Genomic DNA, 15826 nt, shown 5'->3' on the forward strand with positions numbered 1-15826 from the left:
AGCAACGATACTTCCCGGAGGTCACCGTACGCGTATCCGATACTCCGGGTGTAGGGATTCGGCGGGATACGTACGGGATTCGCCTGGAAAGTATCCCCTTTTTTCTTTTCTTTTTTAAATGAGGGGACACGCGGGGACACTTTGGGGACACGTCGGGGATACTTCGGGGATACTTTAGGGGTTTTTTAAAAAAAACTTAGAAAGTATAAGGTTTTTTTAAAAAAAAAAACTCAGTAAATAGAAGGATTAAAATGAAATAATCCAAGATTACTGGTATATACAGGGTTATCGCGATTGAATTGAACCCTAAACTAAATTGAAAATCTATCATGTCGATTGAACCTTAATCGTATCGAGTTCTTCTGTTCAGTCGACCCCTCTCACTCATCTGGTCGATCCCATATATATTATTAATTATATATAAAATTTGCCGTATCCCCACCGTACCCGTATCTCATATTTTTTAGAAATGCCATTTGCCGTACTCGTACGCCTACCCGCACCCGTATCGGTGCTTCATAGATTTAGATCCATTTAAATATAGGGAAAATTACTCAGAAATTCATATTTTAAAAACTATTTACAACTATGACTTGAATCAAACTAATAAAAATCAGTACTTTTAATCTATTTTAAAGATTAGAATTTATAAATTAGAAGTCTAGAATATATTTTCTAGGGTTTATAATTTATGAATTAGAGTCTAGATTTTTTAAATTATAGTGTAAAATCATAATATATAGAAAATAATGACATATTAAAAATTAAATTGGATGATATGACTTAGTTGTAATTTTGTACTTAATTATGATATTCACGTATTTGACCCTTAAATATATGCTATCAAATTAAACAATTCCAGCATGTTTTTTCAAGGCAAAAAGCATCCTGAGGCCCCTGATCTTTCATTGTTTGGTGCATTAAGCCCTCGATCTTTTATTTAGACACATTGAGCCCCTGATCTTTCACTATTTGGTGCATTAAGCTCCTGATCTTTCATTTAGACACATTGAGCTCTTGATCTTTCATATATGGGTGTATTAGGTCCTTCCATAAATCAATTAATATATAGGTTTATTAAGGGCATGTTTGGTGTGAATAAAAGGGTAAATAATTTATTAGTCCCCTGGTTTTTACCTAACACACTGTTTAGTCCTCCTATTTTGAAAAACACATTTTAAGGTCTCTATCTTTTGCCAATATTAACCTTTTGGTCCTTTTGTCTAATTTTTTTAGACTCATAACCGTTATATTTTAGCATAAATAGACATATATAAAATAAAAGAGTAACATGGTCAACTTGTATTGTACTATGGTTGTCCTAAAAGCTAAGATGTGTTAGGTTAAAAAAAAAAAAAAAATAGATAAAAGGACCACAGGGTTAATATTGGTAAAAGATAGGGATCTTAAAATGTGTTTTTCAAAATAAGGGGACTAAACAGTGCGTTAGATAAAAACTAGGGGACTAATAAATTATTTACCCTTGATAAAATTACCCTTCTTATTTCCACAAAATGTGCTTCAATTTTAACATTATTTTTATTTTTAGAACATAATTATCGAAAAAGAAGGTTTTATTGTGTTCAATAAATTTTTTATTTTTTATTTAAATTATTTTTATTAATTTGTATAATATATTTTTTATTTTAGAATTTGTTATTTTTAGAACATCATTTGTTGTCACACCAAACATGCCCTTAATAAACCTATATATTAATTGATTTATGGAAGGACCTAATACACCCATATATGAAAGATCAAGGGCTCAATGTGTCTAAATGAAAGATCGAGGGCTTAATGCACCAAATGGTGAAAGATCAGGGGCTCAATGTGTCTAAATAAAAGATCGAGGGCTTAATGCACCAAACAATGAAAGATCAGGGGCCTCAGGATGCTTTTTACCTTTTTTTCAAAAATACACTTAACATGCATATAACAAACAACATAGAAGGTAATGTGAACACTTTCAAGAATCAATTCAAACTTCATCTCCAAATCACTTTTAAGAATCAATTCAAACTTTATCTCCAAATCATTTTCAAGAATTAACATATTATACGTTTTGAACCAAGTTCCATGGATACTTGAATTTTACACCATTATATCTCTTTTCTCTTGGCCAGTTGACTCTGTAGAAATGAAAACAGATTGAATTTCATATAATAATATTTGTATTTCAGATAATATATTTGCATTTAGACAAAACAGAACAGCTTCACATATCACCTTAAAGCAGTGGAGAATACAAGAATTTTTCGGTTGTGGGGGGGGGGGGGGGGACGATTTTACAAGTGTGTAAATTTTTTTTTTTTGATAAATCGAACTTGTTCAAATTTTTTTCCGTATATATACGTGTTATAATCTGGGTGGTCAAGAACCAATTTTTAAATATCAATATAAAACTTCTCAAATTAAGCTATATTATGTTTAAGATTCTTAACATGTAAAAAAAATGTGTCTAATAGAAAAAATCAAATTTAGAAGAGCCTAATAGGCCAAAAAAAATTAGAAATTTAGATTTAAGAATGGTCTAACATGACAAAATAAATTAAAGTTTTGGATTTAGAGAGGACCTGGTGGGCAAATAAAATAGAATTTTAAAAAAATATAATTTTGGAGTCTATTAGAGCCGGAGACAATTTTGGATACTAATTGAGCACTCAATCTAAATTTTGTGGAGACAGAAAGCCGAAACTACTCGTGATCATGGTTGTTCCGACGACCGGAGGAGTCCAGGCCCCCCTATATTTGTCCCTGTCTTAAAGGCATCACATTTAACTAATTGTCAAGTAAAACTATTTAGCATTTACCTATAATTGTGAACTAGTACCTAAAGTGCAATTCGCTAAATTATAAATTGCGACGTATTGCAGATGAACGTTGAAGCAATAAATGAGAAGTTCTAAACCAAAAAGTCACACAAATACAATTCAAATGTGTTAAAAAAATCATCATTATACCCATTAACATTAACCATAACCAAACATAACACATTCAATCCATACTAAATCACTACAAAGTCAAACAGAAATAAAAAGCTGATGGGTTTGTGCGAATAAGGGCAATTTTTTGAAAAAAAATATATATTAAAAGAGTCTAATTTAATAACATAGGTCTAAATAAATCTAAAAATATAAATAAACAATCAGTTTTGTAAATTTCCCTTTACTTAATTAGGAGTTGATTTTTTTTAATTTGACTACTCAAATTTTCAAACAAATAGTCATAAAGTTACTAAGTCTATAATTACCAAAAAATATTAATTGTAAATATCAAATTCTATTATTAATAGTGTATTACTCATTTCAAATGCTAATCAAATTAGTCACACACTATTAATCATAGTTTGATATTTATAATTAATTTTCTCCTTAATTAGGGAGTACAATGCCATGATAACAACAAAAATAAAATAACTTAGCCTCAAGATATATTTTTTAATTACTTCATCCTTTCAATTTCCATAAAAAAAATTGAAAAAGGAGAGAAAAGAAACATATGTAATCATTAAAAAGAAAAAAAGAGGAAGTATAAGAAAAAAAGAAACACTATATTTAACCAATATATTTATAATATAAATAGTCAGTAAAGACAAAGGAAGTATTATATCCATCCAGTAATCTACAATTAATTTATGTTTAATTAATATTAATTAATTAAATTATATAACATGCCCAACTTTTTAGAAGCTAAATAATAATATAATATTACATCTCTTTGGCTTCAAGTCAAAGGTTATTTACTTTAAAACTTCATTAGCTAATATCATTGAGCCTATACATGTTTTTACTTTTCCAATAACTTAGGCTCATAATACCAATTCATTATTTTTATTTTAAGGTAAATTATAAAATTGGCCTAATGGCTAATCGATAGGTTTGTTTACATATTTAGGGTCCATTTGTTTTACCAGTGGTTTACTATTTCTGTTTGCTGTTTATTGTTATGGTTTGCTGTTTGAAAATGTTATTTTTCCAAAAAATATGAATTCTCTGTTTTTATAAAAATACACTTTTCAGCTACAAAAGGCAAGTAGAAGAGATCTAATCAAACACGTAAAATTCTAATTTTCAAAGTGAAAAGACAAATAGAAGGTCAAAAAGTAGCAACCAAATACCCCCTTAGACTCATTACAACACCTTTTATTAAACTAGACATTTTCAAAATTACTTTTTTTTTGAAGTACTCTTAATATATATATATATATATATATATATATATATATAGAGGAGAGGGCTCTTGTGAGAACCCTTTCCTAGGTGAGAACTCACCTTAAACTACGTAGTTTTGGGTAGAAAAATAAAATAAAAAACGTTGCTGCTTGGGGGAGTCAAACCTGGAACTCCATGTTTACACTCCACACAACTTACCACTGAGCCAATTACTTTCCTTATAATTTATGTCGCGCGCTGATTAATATACCATTGCCCTTTTAGCTTCTATTGTTTAATTTTGATGCATGCACTTATTAATATCGATTAAATATGAATAATAATAAATTATTAATAGAAAAAAAAAGAAATGTGCATAATAATGAATTATTAATAGAAAAAAAATCTAAGAACATGCACTAATTTCTTATTTATTTAATTCATCTAGCTTCTATTGTTTAATATTTGACGCATGCACTTATTAATATCGATTAAATGTGCATTATAATGAATTATTAATAGAAAAAAAAGAAACGTGCATAATAATGAATTATTAATAGAAAAAAATCCAAGAACATGCTCTAATTTCTTATTTATTTAATTCCTCCATATTTTTTGTAATTTATGTTTTAAAATGTTAAGGACGATGTTCTAAATATTGTTACATGTGTTCTTAACTTTATAATTTGTGTTCTAAAAATTAAGTATAATGTTTAAAAAAACAGTAAATATATGGACCATTTTTGCATTTGTTCTATAATATAATTTATAACTCATATTCTAAATAACATAACGTATGTTCTAAAAAAACACAACGTATGTTCTAAAGTTTATAGTTTGTGCTCCAAAAATTAAGTATAATGTTCTAAAAAAATCAGTAGATATCTGGATTGTTTTTTCATTTGTTCCAAAAATATAATTTATAACTCATGTTCGAAAAAACATAACACATGTTCTAAAATACATAACGTATGTTCTAAAAAACATAACGTATGTTCTAAAGTTTGTAGTTTGTGTTCCAAAAATTAAGTATAATGTTCTAAAAAAATCAGTAGATATTTGGATCGTTTATTCATTTGTTCCAAAAATATAATTTATAACTCATGTTCGAAAAAACATAACACATGTTCTAAAAAACATAACATATGTTCTAAAAAATATGTCGTACGTTCTAAACTTCATAGTTCGTGTTTTAAAAGTTAAAATATATGTTGTTTCAAAAAAAAAGTTAAATTATATGTTATAACGCATGTTTAAAAAAATATATTTTCTTATATAACATAAATTACAAAATATAAAGGAATTAAATAAATAAGAAATTGGAGCATGTTCTTGAATTTTTTTCTATTAATAATTCATTATTATGCACATTTCTTTTTTTATAATGTTCTAAAAAAATCAGTAGATATCTGGATCGTTTTTTCATTTGTTCTATAATATAATTTATAATTCATGTTCGAAAAAACATAACACGTGTTCTAAAAAACATAACGTATGTTCTAAAAAATATGTCGTACGTTCTAAACTTCATAGTTCGTGTTTTAAAAGTTAAAATATACGTTATTATAACGTATGTTTTAAAAAATATATTTTCTTATATAACATAAATTACAAAAATATAAATTAATTAAATAAATAAGAAATTAGAGCATATTCTTGGATTTTTTTTCTATTAATAATTCATTATTATGCACATTTCTTTTTTTTTCTATTAATAATTTATTATTATGCATATTTAATCGATATTAATAAGTGCATGCGTCAAATAATAAACAATGGAAGCATCGTACCAAAAAAAAAACAATGGAAGCTAAAAGAACCGTGGTATATTAAGCAGCGCGCGATATTATAAACAAAAAAAGCAATTGGCTTAGTGGTAAGTAATATGGAGTGTAGATGAAGAGGCCTAGGTTTGAATCCCCTAGGTAGCAGTTTATTTTATTTTATTTTCCTACTCAAAACTACGTAGTTTTGGGTGGTTCTCACCTAGGGAAGGGTTCTCACTTGATCCCTCCCCTATATATATATATATATATATATATATATATATATATATATATATATATATATATATATATATATATATATATATATATATATATATATATATTATCACTTAATATTTTTTTTGTAAGGAACATAATTTGTACAAAGACAAATGCGAAGCAATTTGATGCGAATTTTCTCCGCATTTGCTTCTGCGAAAGGTTTCTCTTAACTGTGAAAATATCTTGCTGCACAAATAAAAGGATTTTTAACACATTCAATCACGCAAATATATCCCCAAAACTTATTTCCAATGCATAAACATACTACTAAACATAACTTTAACCCTAATAATGCCTTAAATCACTAGAAAAACTAAACCCTAAACTCTAAACTAGTAAATCTTAAATCGCGTCAAAACCCTAAACTAAAGCATAAACATGCGAGGAGATTAAAACTTACATTTTTTTCGACATTTACCATTGAGTCGCAGCAAAAAAAAATGCACGAAATCGCTCTGCAGTTGTCTTCGCACAGATTATATTCCACACAAAAATGTTAAGTGATAATATATATTCTAAGGTATTTCAAAAAAGTTAAATTTGAAAGTTTGTAGCTCGGTAAAAGATGTTGGCCCTGTTTGGTCAAGAGCGTTTTGGGATAAAAAAAAAGGGGTTTTGACCAATTTTAGAGGTTTGACCACTGAAACCGCTGATTGGAGTGTTTGGTGGAGAGAGGTTTGGGAGAGAGTTTTGGGATGAAAACGCTAATTTAGAAAAAGCTCTTAAAAGGAGCGTTTTCAATTAGCGTTTTGGAATATTAAAATTAATGGACTTCTTTAACCCTAATAGATAGACTCTCTCTCTTCCTGCGCCAAAATTAATGCCCTTGTTCGTCTTTTTGCACAAACCGCTATTATCAATCAGCTAATTTTTACCAAACAAATCTACACAAACAGCTAATCAAATCAGCTAGTCAAATCAGCTAATGTAATCAGCTAACAGCTAACAGCTAATGTAATCAGCTAACAGCTAACAGCTAATTCCCAAACAGGGCCGTTGTAACGGGTCTAAATATGTAAACGGGACTCCTAATTAAACCAATTTTATAATTTATCCTTTATTTTATTATTTATGTTAGCTATTTATTATAGCATATGATTCTTATAACAAATGCACTTTAATTTAGGCATAATTTGCTCTTCTTTTTTTTTTTTGAAATATGCATAATTTGCTCTTATACTTTTAATTTTCGTATAATCTAACCCATGACTAATAAACCAGTCAACACCTTTTCCAATTTTCATTAATTTTTTTTATGAATATTTTCATTAGATACGAACAAGTACAATAAAAAAACCAGAAAAGTAAAAAACCTTACAAAATTTTCGTTAATTATTTTAACAAAAACTATTAAAATTAGATATGATATGAATGATCACGTTTCAAATAGAAAAAACGAGAGACATGTGTGACATATTTGTTAGTAAAAGTTACTTATAAAAAAATTACCAAGTATATATGAGCTAACTAAGATCAAATAAATTTACTAAAAGATACAAGTATATTCATTCTTTTTTTCATAATAAAATTACTAAAAATTTACTACCTTATATTACACAGCAGAGAAAATGAAATCATAAATTATAGGTTTAAAGTGTTATTTACTATCTGACGTATTTAAAATTTTATCATTTGGTTCCTAATATATTATTCGGCCATATTTGGCCCATGAACTATAACAATTGGTGAAAATTCATCCAATTTGGATGAAGACTTGACAAACCCGTTATCCTTTGATATATGGTGATATTTTGACACGTCACACATATTAAAGTATAGTCATTACATAGATTTTCTTATGTGAAAATAATTAATTAGATTTAAAAAAAGAAAAAAATAATAAAAACAAATCTCTAAACTAAAATTTATCAAATCTAAGTATTAAATACATTCACGTATCAATAAGATAATATATATATATATATATATATATATATATATATATATATATATTGCGTCTCCATCCAAATTGAATAAAATTTCACTAATTCGGATAGATCATGAACCAAATGTCATCAAATAATAGGCCGTGATAAAATGATAAAACTTTGGATAGTTGAAGACCAACTAGTAGTTTCAGCCTAAATTATAAATGGGTTCCAACAGGTTCTAGGTTTTGGGCTCATTAACTTAGTATTTTAGGCCCAATTTTGTTATCTAAGCCCACACTAAAAGTAAATAGTTTTATCTTTGGGTCAATTACACGAAGGTGTCCGCTATGGTTACTTGTTTTTTACAAAGTAACGTTACTTGGTGCTCATTTTCACCATTGGATTAATTTTATACTCCATCATCCAATGGTGAAAACCACACCAAGTAACGGTACTTTGTAAAAAACAAAGTAACCATAGCGGGCACCTCAACTTTGATAAGATATTTAAATTAAATTGTGTTTGTCAAATTGAAGGTTCCTTATTAGCAGTAAATTTTAATAGATTGAAAAATTAAAATGTGTTATTATGATTTATTATTTTCTATACTTTTCAATATGTAAGTGAACATTCATTCATTTTGGAATAATTTTTGAAAAAATATCACCAGAATATACATAACTTGTCAATACTTGATATTTATTTATTTATTGTAATACTCGGAGTATATGAATATCAACTATTGGAATAGTACTTAATTAATAAAAGAAAGACATAAAATCTCAAGTTTAGTACTTTCTTTGAAGGATAAAGATTTACAAATTAACAAATTGTTATCATTATAATTAGAGAAAATTACATCAAAAATTATATTCTAATTTTTATTTACAATTATAAAAATCGTTTTTATACATTTTATCATTATATGATTTTAAATCTTAAAATATCATAATATCATAACTTTATTTTTGTTTTTGTCAAATTTCCAGTTAATTAATTGTAAGAAAAAAAACAGTTTTTAAAAAACCACCAAATTTGACATTTAAATAAATTTGTTTAAGGATTTGAGACACTTGTAAATAATTTGTTAATCCTGACTATTGTGTAATTTACCTTTACAATTATTCATATGGGTCAATTACATGAATATCATACTTAAGTATAAAATTACAACTACGTCATATCACCAAACTTAATTTTTAATATGTCATTATTTTCTATATATTATGATTTTACACCCTAATTTAAAAATTCTAGACTTCAATTCATGAATCATAAACCCTAAAAAAATATATTCTAGACTTCTAATTTATAAATTTCAATCCTTAAAATATATGGACTATGCGAATTGGCCATGTATTCTACAAGTCCAATACAAGTAGATGGACAGGCCCATTATTAAGGGTGATCATAGACCGATACCAAATCAAAACCGAACTGAAAATATAGTCTTGTTCAGTTCGGTTTTGAAATAGGCTTAGTTTGAAATTAAAATACTTGAATCTAACACCAGCATACTTTCGGATATAAAATCGTAAACCAAAAATTGAAGAAGAAAAAAAGTGATATTACGTCTAGTTAGTTTGTCGCCCTTCTCGTCTACATAGTTTCTTTCTACATAGAACTGGAATGTTTCGAAACAGGTAAGCAAGCGTACATTCTTTCATAGGCATAAGGCTTAACACGGGTAATAGGGCACCGGGACTAGCTACCTTGGAATTCTATCTTTAGCTTAGCTCGGGTTCGAATCCAGCCCTCGCCAATAACCTTTCTTTAGGGTTAGGGGTAATAAATAGAATAGCTCCCCAAAATCTGATACATGATCAAATCTTAGCCCATTATATGAATTGAGTACGAACATAATTGAGTACGTATCTATCAATAGATGAAACCACAACAATGTACAAGTGTCAAAATAGATTAAAAAAAAAAAAAAAAAGGCCCGGTCGCACTACGCGTCCCCGCTGAGCGAGGGTCCGGGGAGGGGTCCCACCACAAGGGTGTACTGGGGGCAAGCCTTCCCCTGCCAATTTATTTGGCAAGAGGCCGCTCCTAAGACTCGAACCCATGACCTCTTGGTCACACGACAACAACGTTTACCGTTGCGCCAAGGCTCACCCTCTAAGTGTCAAAATAGATTATCGTGTTAAAAATGATAAGCATGCTAAACGTTGATTTTCTGACATGATAAGTAGTCTTGATGTTGGCATACCAACAGAATCCGTTTCATTGCGAAAACAAACTTTATACTCTACTTGCACGGCCTACCGACAAGTTACTAAGATACATATAAACCCGAGGATGCTTACATTATTTGTCTTTTGGTTAATCTGTACAACCTACAGAAACCAAACTCTCAATGCATAAAATAAGATCTAAATCCACTGCAGATTGGATATCCTTAATCCCAATATCTTGGACACATAGTCCTATTTCATATGAAAATATATGTTTATTATACAAAATCAGAATCTTATCTCCTCCATCTGAAAGCCCCAACAGTTTCCCAAATTTCAGACAATAAATTATTTCAGTTGAGACAGAGAATAACTTACTCCAACTAAACTCTGTTCCATCCCTCTTCCTAACGAATAACGCGACTTCATTTAAGAGAACAGAGCAAAAGCTGATGCAAAGACGACCTTCCAAAACCTGAAAATAGAGGTGTCAGGTTTTCATTTCATAATTATATACGTAACCACAACAAAAATGAAAATCAGCAACTCGTGTTATCTTGTCAAGAATTTATAGCCCAACCTGCAAACGGGTCAGACAACCTGAAGTTTCATAAACAGGTTGAGGTACCACGGAGAATGTCTCCTTCTCCAAATCGAAAGCAATAATTATATACGATTGGCCATGACGGCACAAGTAATGCAAAGCACCATCTGTGAAGCAAGTTCCACTCTCGACATCTTCGATTCGATATTCAAGGTAAGGAAAATCTTGAATTTTTCTCCAAGAATTCGAGTTCAATCCGAAAATCCAAACCTCGACTACTCGAGAAATTTTTGGTCCTTGGATTTCTTTGATTACTACAACCTTGTAATCATCTGCAGAAGAATCATAGCCGAGACCAAATTTGGTTACTCCGCAGGCATTATGAGGGACTTTCACAGGGCAAACCGGAAGTTTCCTGCATTTAAGAATGTCAAAACCAGTTATCCATGTTTATATGATCAATATAATGTCACATGATTATATATGGATATAAATAACAACCGAAAATGGTAATCATATAAAACGAGCCGTGTTTAACATTGAATTATGTTGTCCCGTCAAAAATTGACAGCTCTACCTGCATTTCCTGGTGGATGGATTCCAAACAGTAAGGCTGTTAAAAGATTGACCGAGGAGAAGCAAACCATTACAGTGAGCTTGCAAGAAGGTGTTGAAGGAATGCAGTGGGGGCATATTGATGATAGGGAAGACTTTTTTGGAGCCATCTTTGATGTCTAAAACATGAATTTTGAGGGAATTTTTGTCCGTCGCTGACTGGCTTTCTCGGTAAACCAATTGTCGGTGAGTTCTTTTGTCGGATGTTATTTTGACATGCGAGTTGATGAAGTTCTGGCTACTGATGATGGAATTGAATGCTTTACAAACACATCGGTAACGGAGAAGAGACTTCACCGGCAACCGCAACAGGATTTCGGTTATTAGATCTATCTGAAGATTTTCCAAACCCATGGCAGCCCGCCTCCTGATTTAGCTTGAAAAGATGGAAAATATATATATATATATATAAATAGTTCCACAACTAAATGAACTTAGATTAGAGAACAATCATAATAATCACATCAGAGAACCAAAATCCAAATAGCAGCAAAAACAATTATAATCAAAGATCAAATATGAAAACATGTCACGAGAATAACCCAATTGAGATGAAATATCAAATAAAACCATAGAAAATAGCAGCAAAGCAATGATTTGAATGCACTGATTTGAAATCAACACATACATGTGGAAGATTTTCTTCTGCCAACGATTTCTCAACTGAGAAACCTGCAATGTATACAAACAAAAAGTGGTCCAAACCTAACACTTAATTTCTCAATCGCTTGATTCTTAAATACATCCTTTTCAAGTTTCAAACAGAAAGTGATGAAATTCAACACAAATGACAAACAATTATTAGCCTAAAATTGTGATAACTGACAAAAAATTGAAAATACTTTACAGAGTTACAGGAATCAAATCAAGTCTAAAACGAAACCATTGACTATTTTCAATTCAAAATAGTTTACATTTTCAATTTATCCCCATAGCAAATCTAAAACGAAGCAATGAAAATTGGAAAATGGCAATTGAAAAGAAACCTTTATGGATAGAGTTTTGCATACCTTGAACTCAAATTGGAGTGGGAAATTATAAGTGATTAGTCTGCCAGACACGAAGAGCTTGTGCTAACCGAAGGTGGAACCAGCAGGGACGGCCGGATTGAAGGCCTCGTCGGAACTCAGACGGAAAGAACTGAGGGTGGGTGAAGGCGTGAAGAAGAGATGAGATCGGGGATTAGGGATTTCTATCTTCTCTCTAGACTAGGACCTCCAGCACCTTTTTCTCCAAACAAGTTTTTCCTAGCCGCCAGCCTCTATTTCCTGCTCTTCTTTAGACACAGTAATAATAGGGTCGTGAATATCATACTTAAATATAAAATTACAACTAAATTATATCACTAAATTTAATTTTTAATATATCATTATTTTTTATATATTATGAAGCGAAACTACAAGTGAAGGGACGCTATCCGGAACCCTTAAGGTCGGGGACAATCTGCTTCGATTGGGCCTTGCAGGCAGACAGGCTAACTTGTGGAGACGAAATGGTTTTACACTATAATTTAAAAATTTTAAGCTCCAATTCATAAATCATAAACCTTAAAAAATATATTCTAGACTTCTAATTTATAAATTCTAATCCTTAAAATATATTAAAAGTACTGATTTTACTAGTTTAACATAATCCAAAATTATAACTTGACATGGTTGTAAATAGTTGTTAAAAGATGAATTTCTGTGTACTTTTCCCATAATAATAATATTAGATATATGTTCATGGGTCCGAGCACATGTCCGGCCCGCCCAGGTCTATATCTCTTAACCGGAGTTTGACAATAAAAATTGATCATAGACCCAATCCAGTCGAGGTCCACTAAAGTCTGACTATTTTTCAGACGAGGTTGGGATTGATAAAAAAAAGGACGGCCTGGTCCTACTCGACCTGTTTATTAATATTAATTATTAATTTATATATTTATACATTAAATATTTAATTTTAAGTATAAATTTTATTTTTTATAATTAAAAATTATATATATATTTTTAGGTTATTTATATGGATTGGGTTTGGGATTTGATTTTTAAGCCCGAGTCCGACTGGCCCGATCCGAACCCATCTAAATTAATAGTGCTTGGATTGGGTTTGGACTGAACATTTTTATATGAAAGCCTGATAGGCCTGGTCTAAGCCCAATCCAACCCGACCTATGGATAGGTATTTCCACTTAAACAAAAATAACACTCTTAAATAACATACCATTAAAGATGTTTGTTACTTCTAATTTTCTAAAAAAATAATTATTCAATACTTATTATTAATTTCATAAAAATTATTTATGTACAAATTAGTATAAAAAAAGAAAACAAAGAAAAAACTGAAATGAACAAAAATTTGAAGGGCCAAAAAAATAGTATGAAAAAAAGTTTCGAAATGAAAAAATAAATTAATTTGGGAAATTAGATTATAAAACTACAATATAATTAAAATTAAAATCTCATAAAAAAAGTTTGAACTATATTAATAGAGGAGTCACCAAAGCTTGTTACTTATATTGGTAACAAGACTCCTAATGCTTAGTTGTTACCAATATAAATTAGTAACATAGAAATAACATCACTGTGGGTGTTCTATTAGGTTCTCTCACTTATTTTTCGTTCTACAACTCCTCAATGACTCAAATCTGCCATCTCTTGATCATCTAGCAGTAGTCTCGGTCGACGATATCTACTTCTCAAAAAGAAGGAATTAGTTTCTTTATTTTTTTATACATACATGTTTCTGCATTAATTAATTAATTAATTACATATAAATATAAGAATTAAAATCAATTACTTCAACCATTAAAATCAAAAGATGGTGAGACAGATAAAACTGAAATAAAATTAATAAAAAAAATACATAAATATTATATTTTAAAAATAAATACTAAAATTGAACAATATGATAAAAAAAAATTGGTTAAAATTATTTTTCAGGGCCAAAAAGTAAAGATAAATAAGTAGAGAAAATTAGTTTAGAAATAAAAAAAAAACATAAAAAAATATGTATAAGGATCAAAAGGAAAATTAAAAAGTAAAATTTGGTCCAAAACATTTTCTGAGGAAAATAATTTAAAATATATAAGTATAAGGATCAAAAGTGAAATTAATATATAAGGATAAGAAAAAGTAATATATATATATATATATATATATATATATATATATATATATATATATATATATATATATATATCCAAACAAAAATTAAAATGTAAAATAAAAACTAAAGTAAAATTTTATAATAATGGTAGAAAATGTAATGGATGAGTGGAAATGGAACAGAAAACCAGAAGTTGAGTAATGAGATTAGAGTAGTTAGGGTTAAACACAAAACTAAAAATAGGTAAAAAGAATAATTGAATTAATAAAACAAACATCAACAAAATGAATGAAACTTCCTCATTCCTTTACGCTTTCCAGAAACCTACAAAACAAACGTCCCTAAGGGTTGAGAGTAAATTGAAACAAATTGATGCAATAATATACAAATATTGTTTGCTTTGCGCTGATTCCAACACTTAGGGCCTTATAGTTTTAAAACGCGTCAACGTGCATTAGAAATTCACCTTTCCAATAAGTGTCAGTCACGTTATCTCCATTTCTAATTTGATATTCAGTTCATTCCTTTCTTATACATATTGGTGCGTTTTAAAGTCGTAAGGTTCAAAGAATTGAATTTGACCCAACGTGGACAATATATACATGGTATTACAACTCTTCATATACAATGTATGGTTCAGAGATGAACCGGGCGAAAACTAATAGGCCTGTAACGACAATGTCCAAAATGGTGGTGTGGGGATAGAAGGTCTAATCCAGGAGCGCCTCTCAAGGATGACATGAGGATATGAATGAACTAAATCTCACATCGGAATGGAGAGAGAGTGACTGAAGTTCACTAGTAAGATGAATTTCTAATACATGTAGCCATGAAGCTTAAGGAGTTGAATTTGAGCTAAAGTGGACAAAATCTATTTGGTATTGAGTCGGGTTGTTGCAGATTATCCTTATTTTAGGATGATTTTAAATTGTTTAATTCATAAATTTGAATCTAAATGGTCTAAACAATGGATATAACATATTTTTAAATTTCAAAAAACTTTTTATATTCTAAATTAAGAGTAAATTTGAGGATATGAATGAATTAAATCTCACATCAGAATAAATATAGAATGACTAAAGTTTATTAGTAAGATGAATTTTTAATACATGTAGCCGTGAAGCTCAAGGAGTTGAATTTGAGTCAAAGTGGACAAAATCTATTTAGTATTGAGTCGAGTTATTGCAAATTATCCTTATTTAAGGATGATTTTAAATAGCGGGACGGGCTATGCAGATTTGGACCGACCCTTTCAAGTGGAAGATGTCAAGGCAGCCCTGCTGGGGATGGCACCATGGAAAGCTCCCGGTCCTTATGGTTTTCAGGCGGG

The 15826-nt window shown here is 29.6% G+C and overlaps 1 protein-coding gene across 4 annotated transcripts; it reads right to left on the bottom strand.

Moving 5' to 3' along the window:
- Positions 1–10325: 10325 nt before the first annotated feature.
- On the bottom strand, positions 10326–12679 carry LOC136209406 (F-box/kelch-repeat protein At3g23880-like). 4 transcript variants are annotated; one of them, XM_066000863.1, is made up of 4 exons: positions 12417–12679; positions 11369–11773; positions 10828–11206; positions 10326–10722 (listed from the first exon to the last, which is right to left on the bottom strand). In XM_066000863.1, the coding sequence occupies exons 2-4, from the start codon at positions 11758–11760 to the stop codon at positions 10396–10398; spliced, it is 1098 nt and encodes a 365-aa protein (XP_065856935.1). In that variant the 5' UTR covers positions 11761–11773; positions 12417–12679; the 3' UTR covers positions 10326–10395. The 4 variants fall into 4 exon arrangements, with proteins under 4 accessions (XP_065856935.1, XP_065856933.1, XP_065856934.1 ...); XM_066000861.1 differs by having other exon boundaries at positions 11369–11782; XM_066000862.1 differs by having other exon boundaries at positions 11369–11830.
- Positions 12680–15826: the final 3147 nt, after the last annotated feature.

Source organism: Euphorbia lathyris, chromosome 10 (genome assembly GCF_963576675.1).
Source record: "Euphorbia lathyris chromosome 10, ddEupLath1.1, whole genome shotgun sequence".
Taxonomy (NCBI): domain Eukaryota; kingdom Viridiplantae; phylum Streptophyta; class Magnoliopsida; order Malpighiales; family Euphorbiaceae; genus Euphorbia; species Euphorbia lathyris.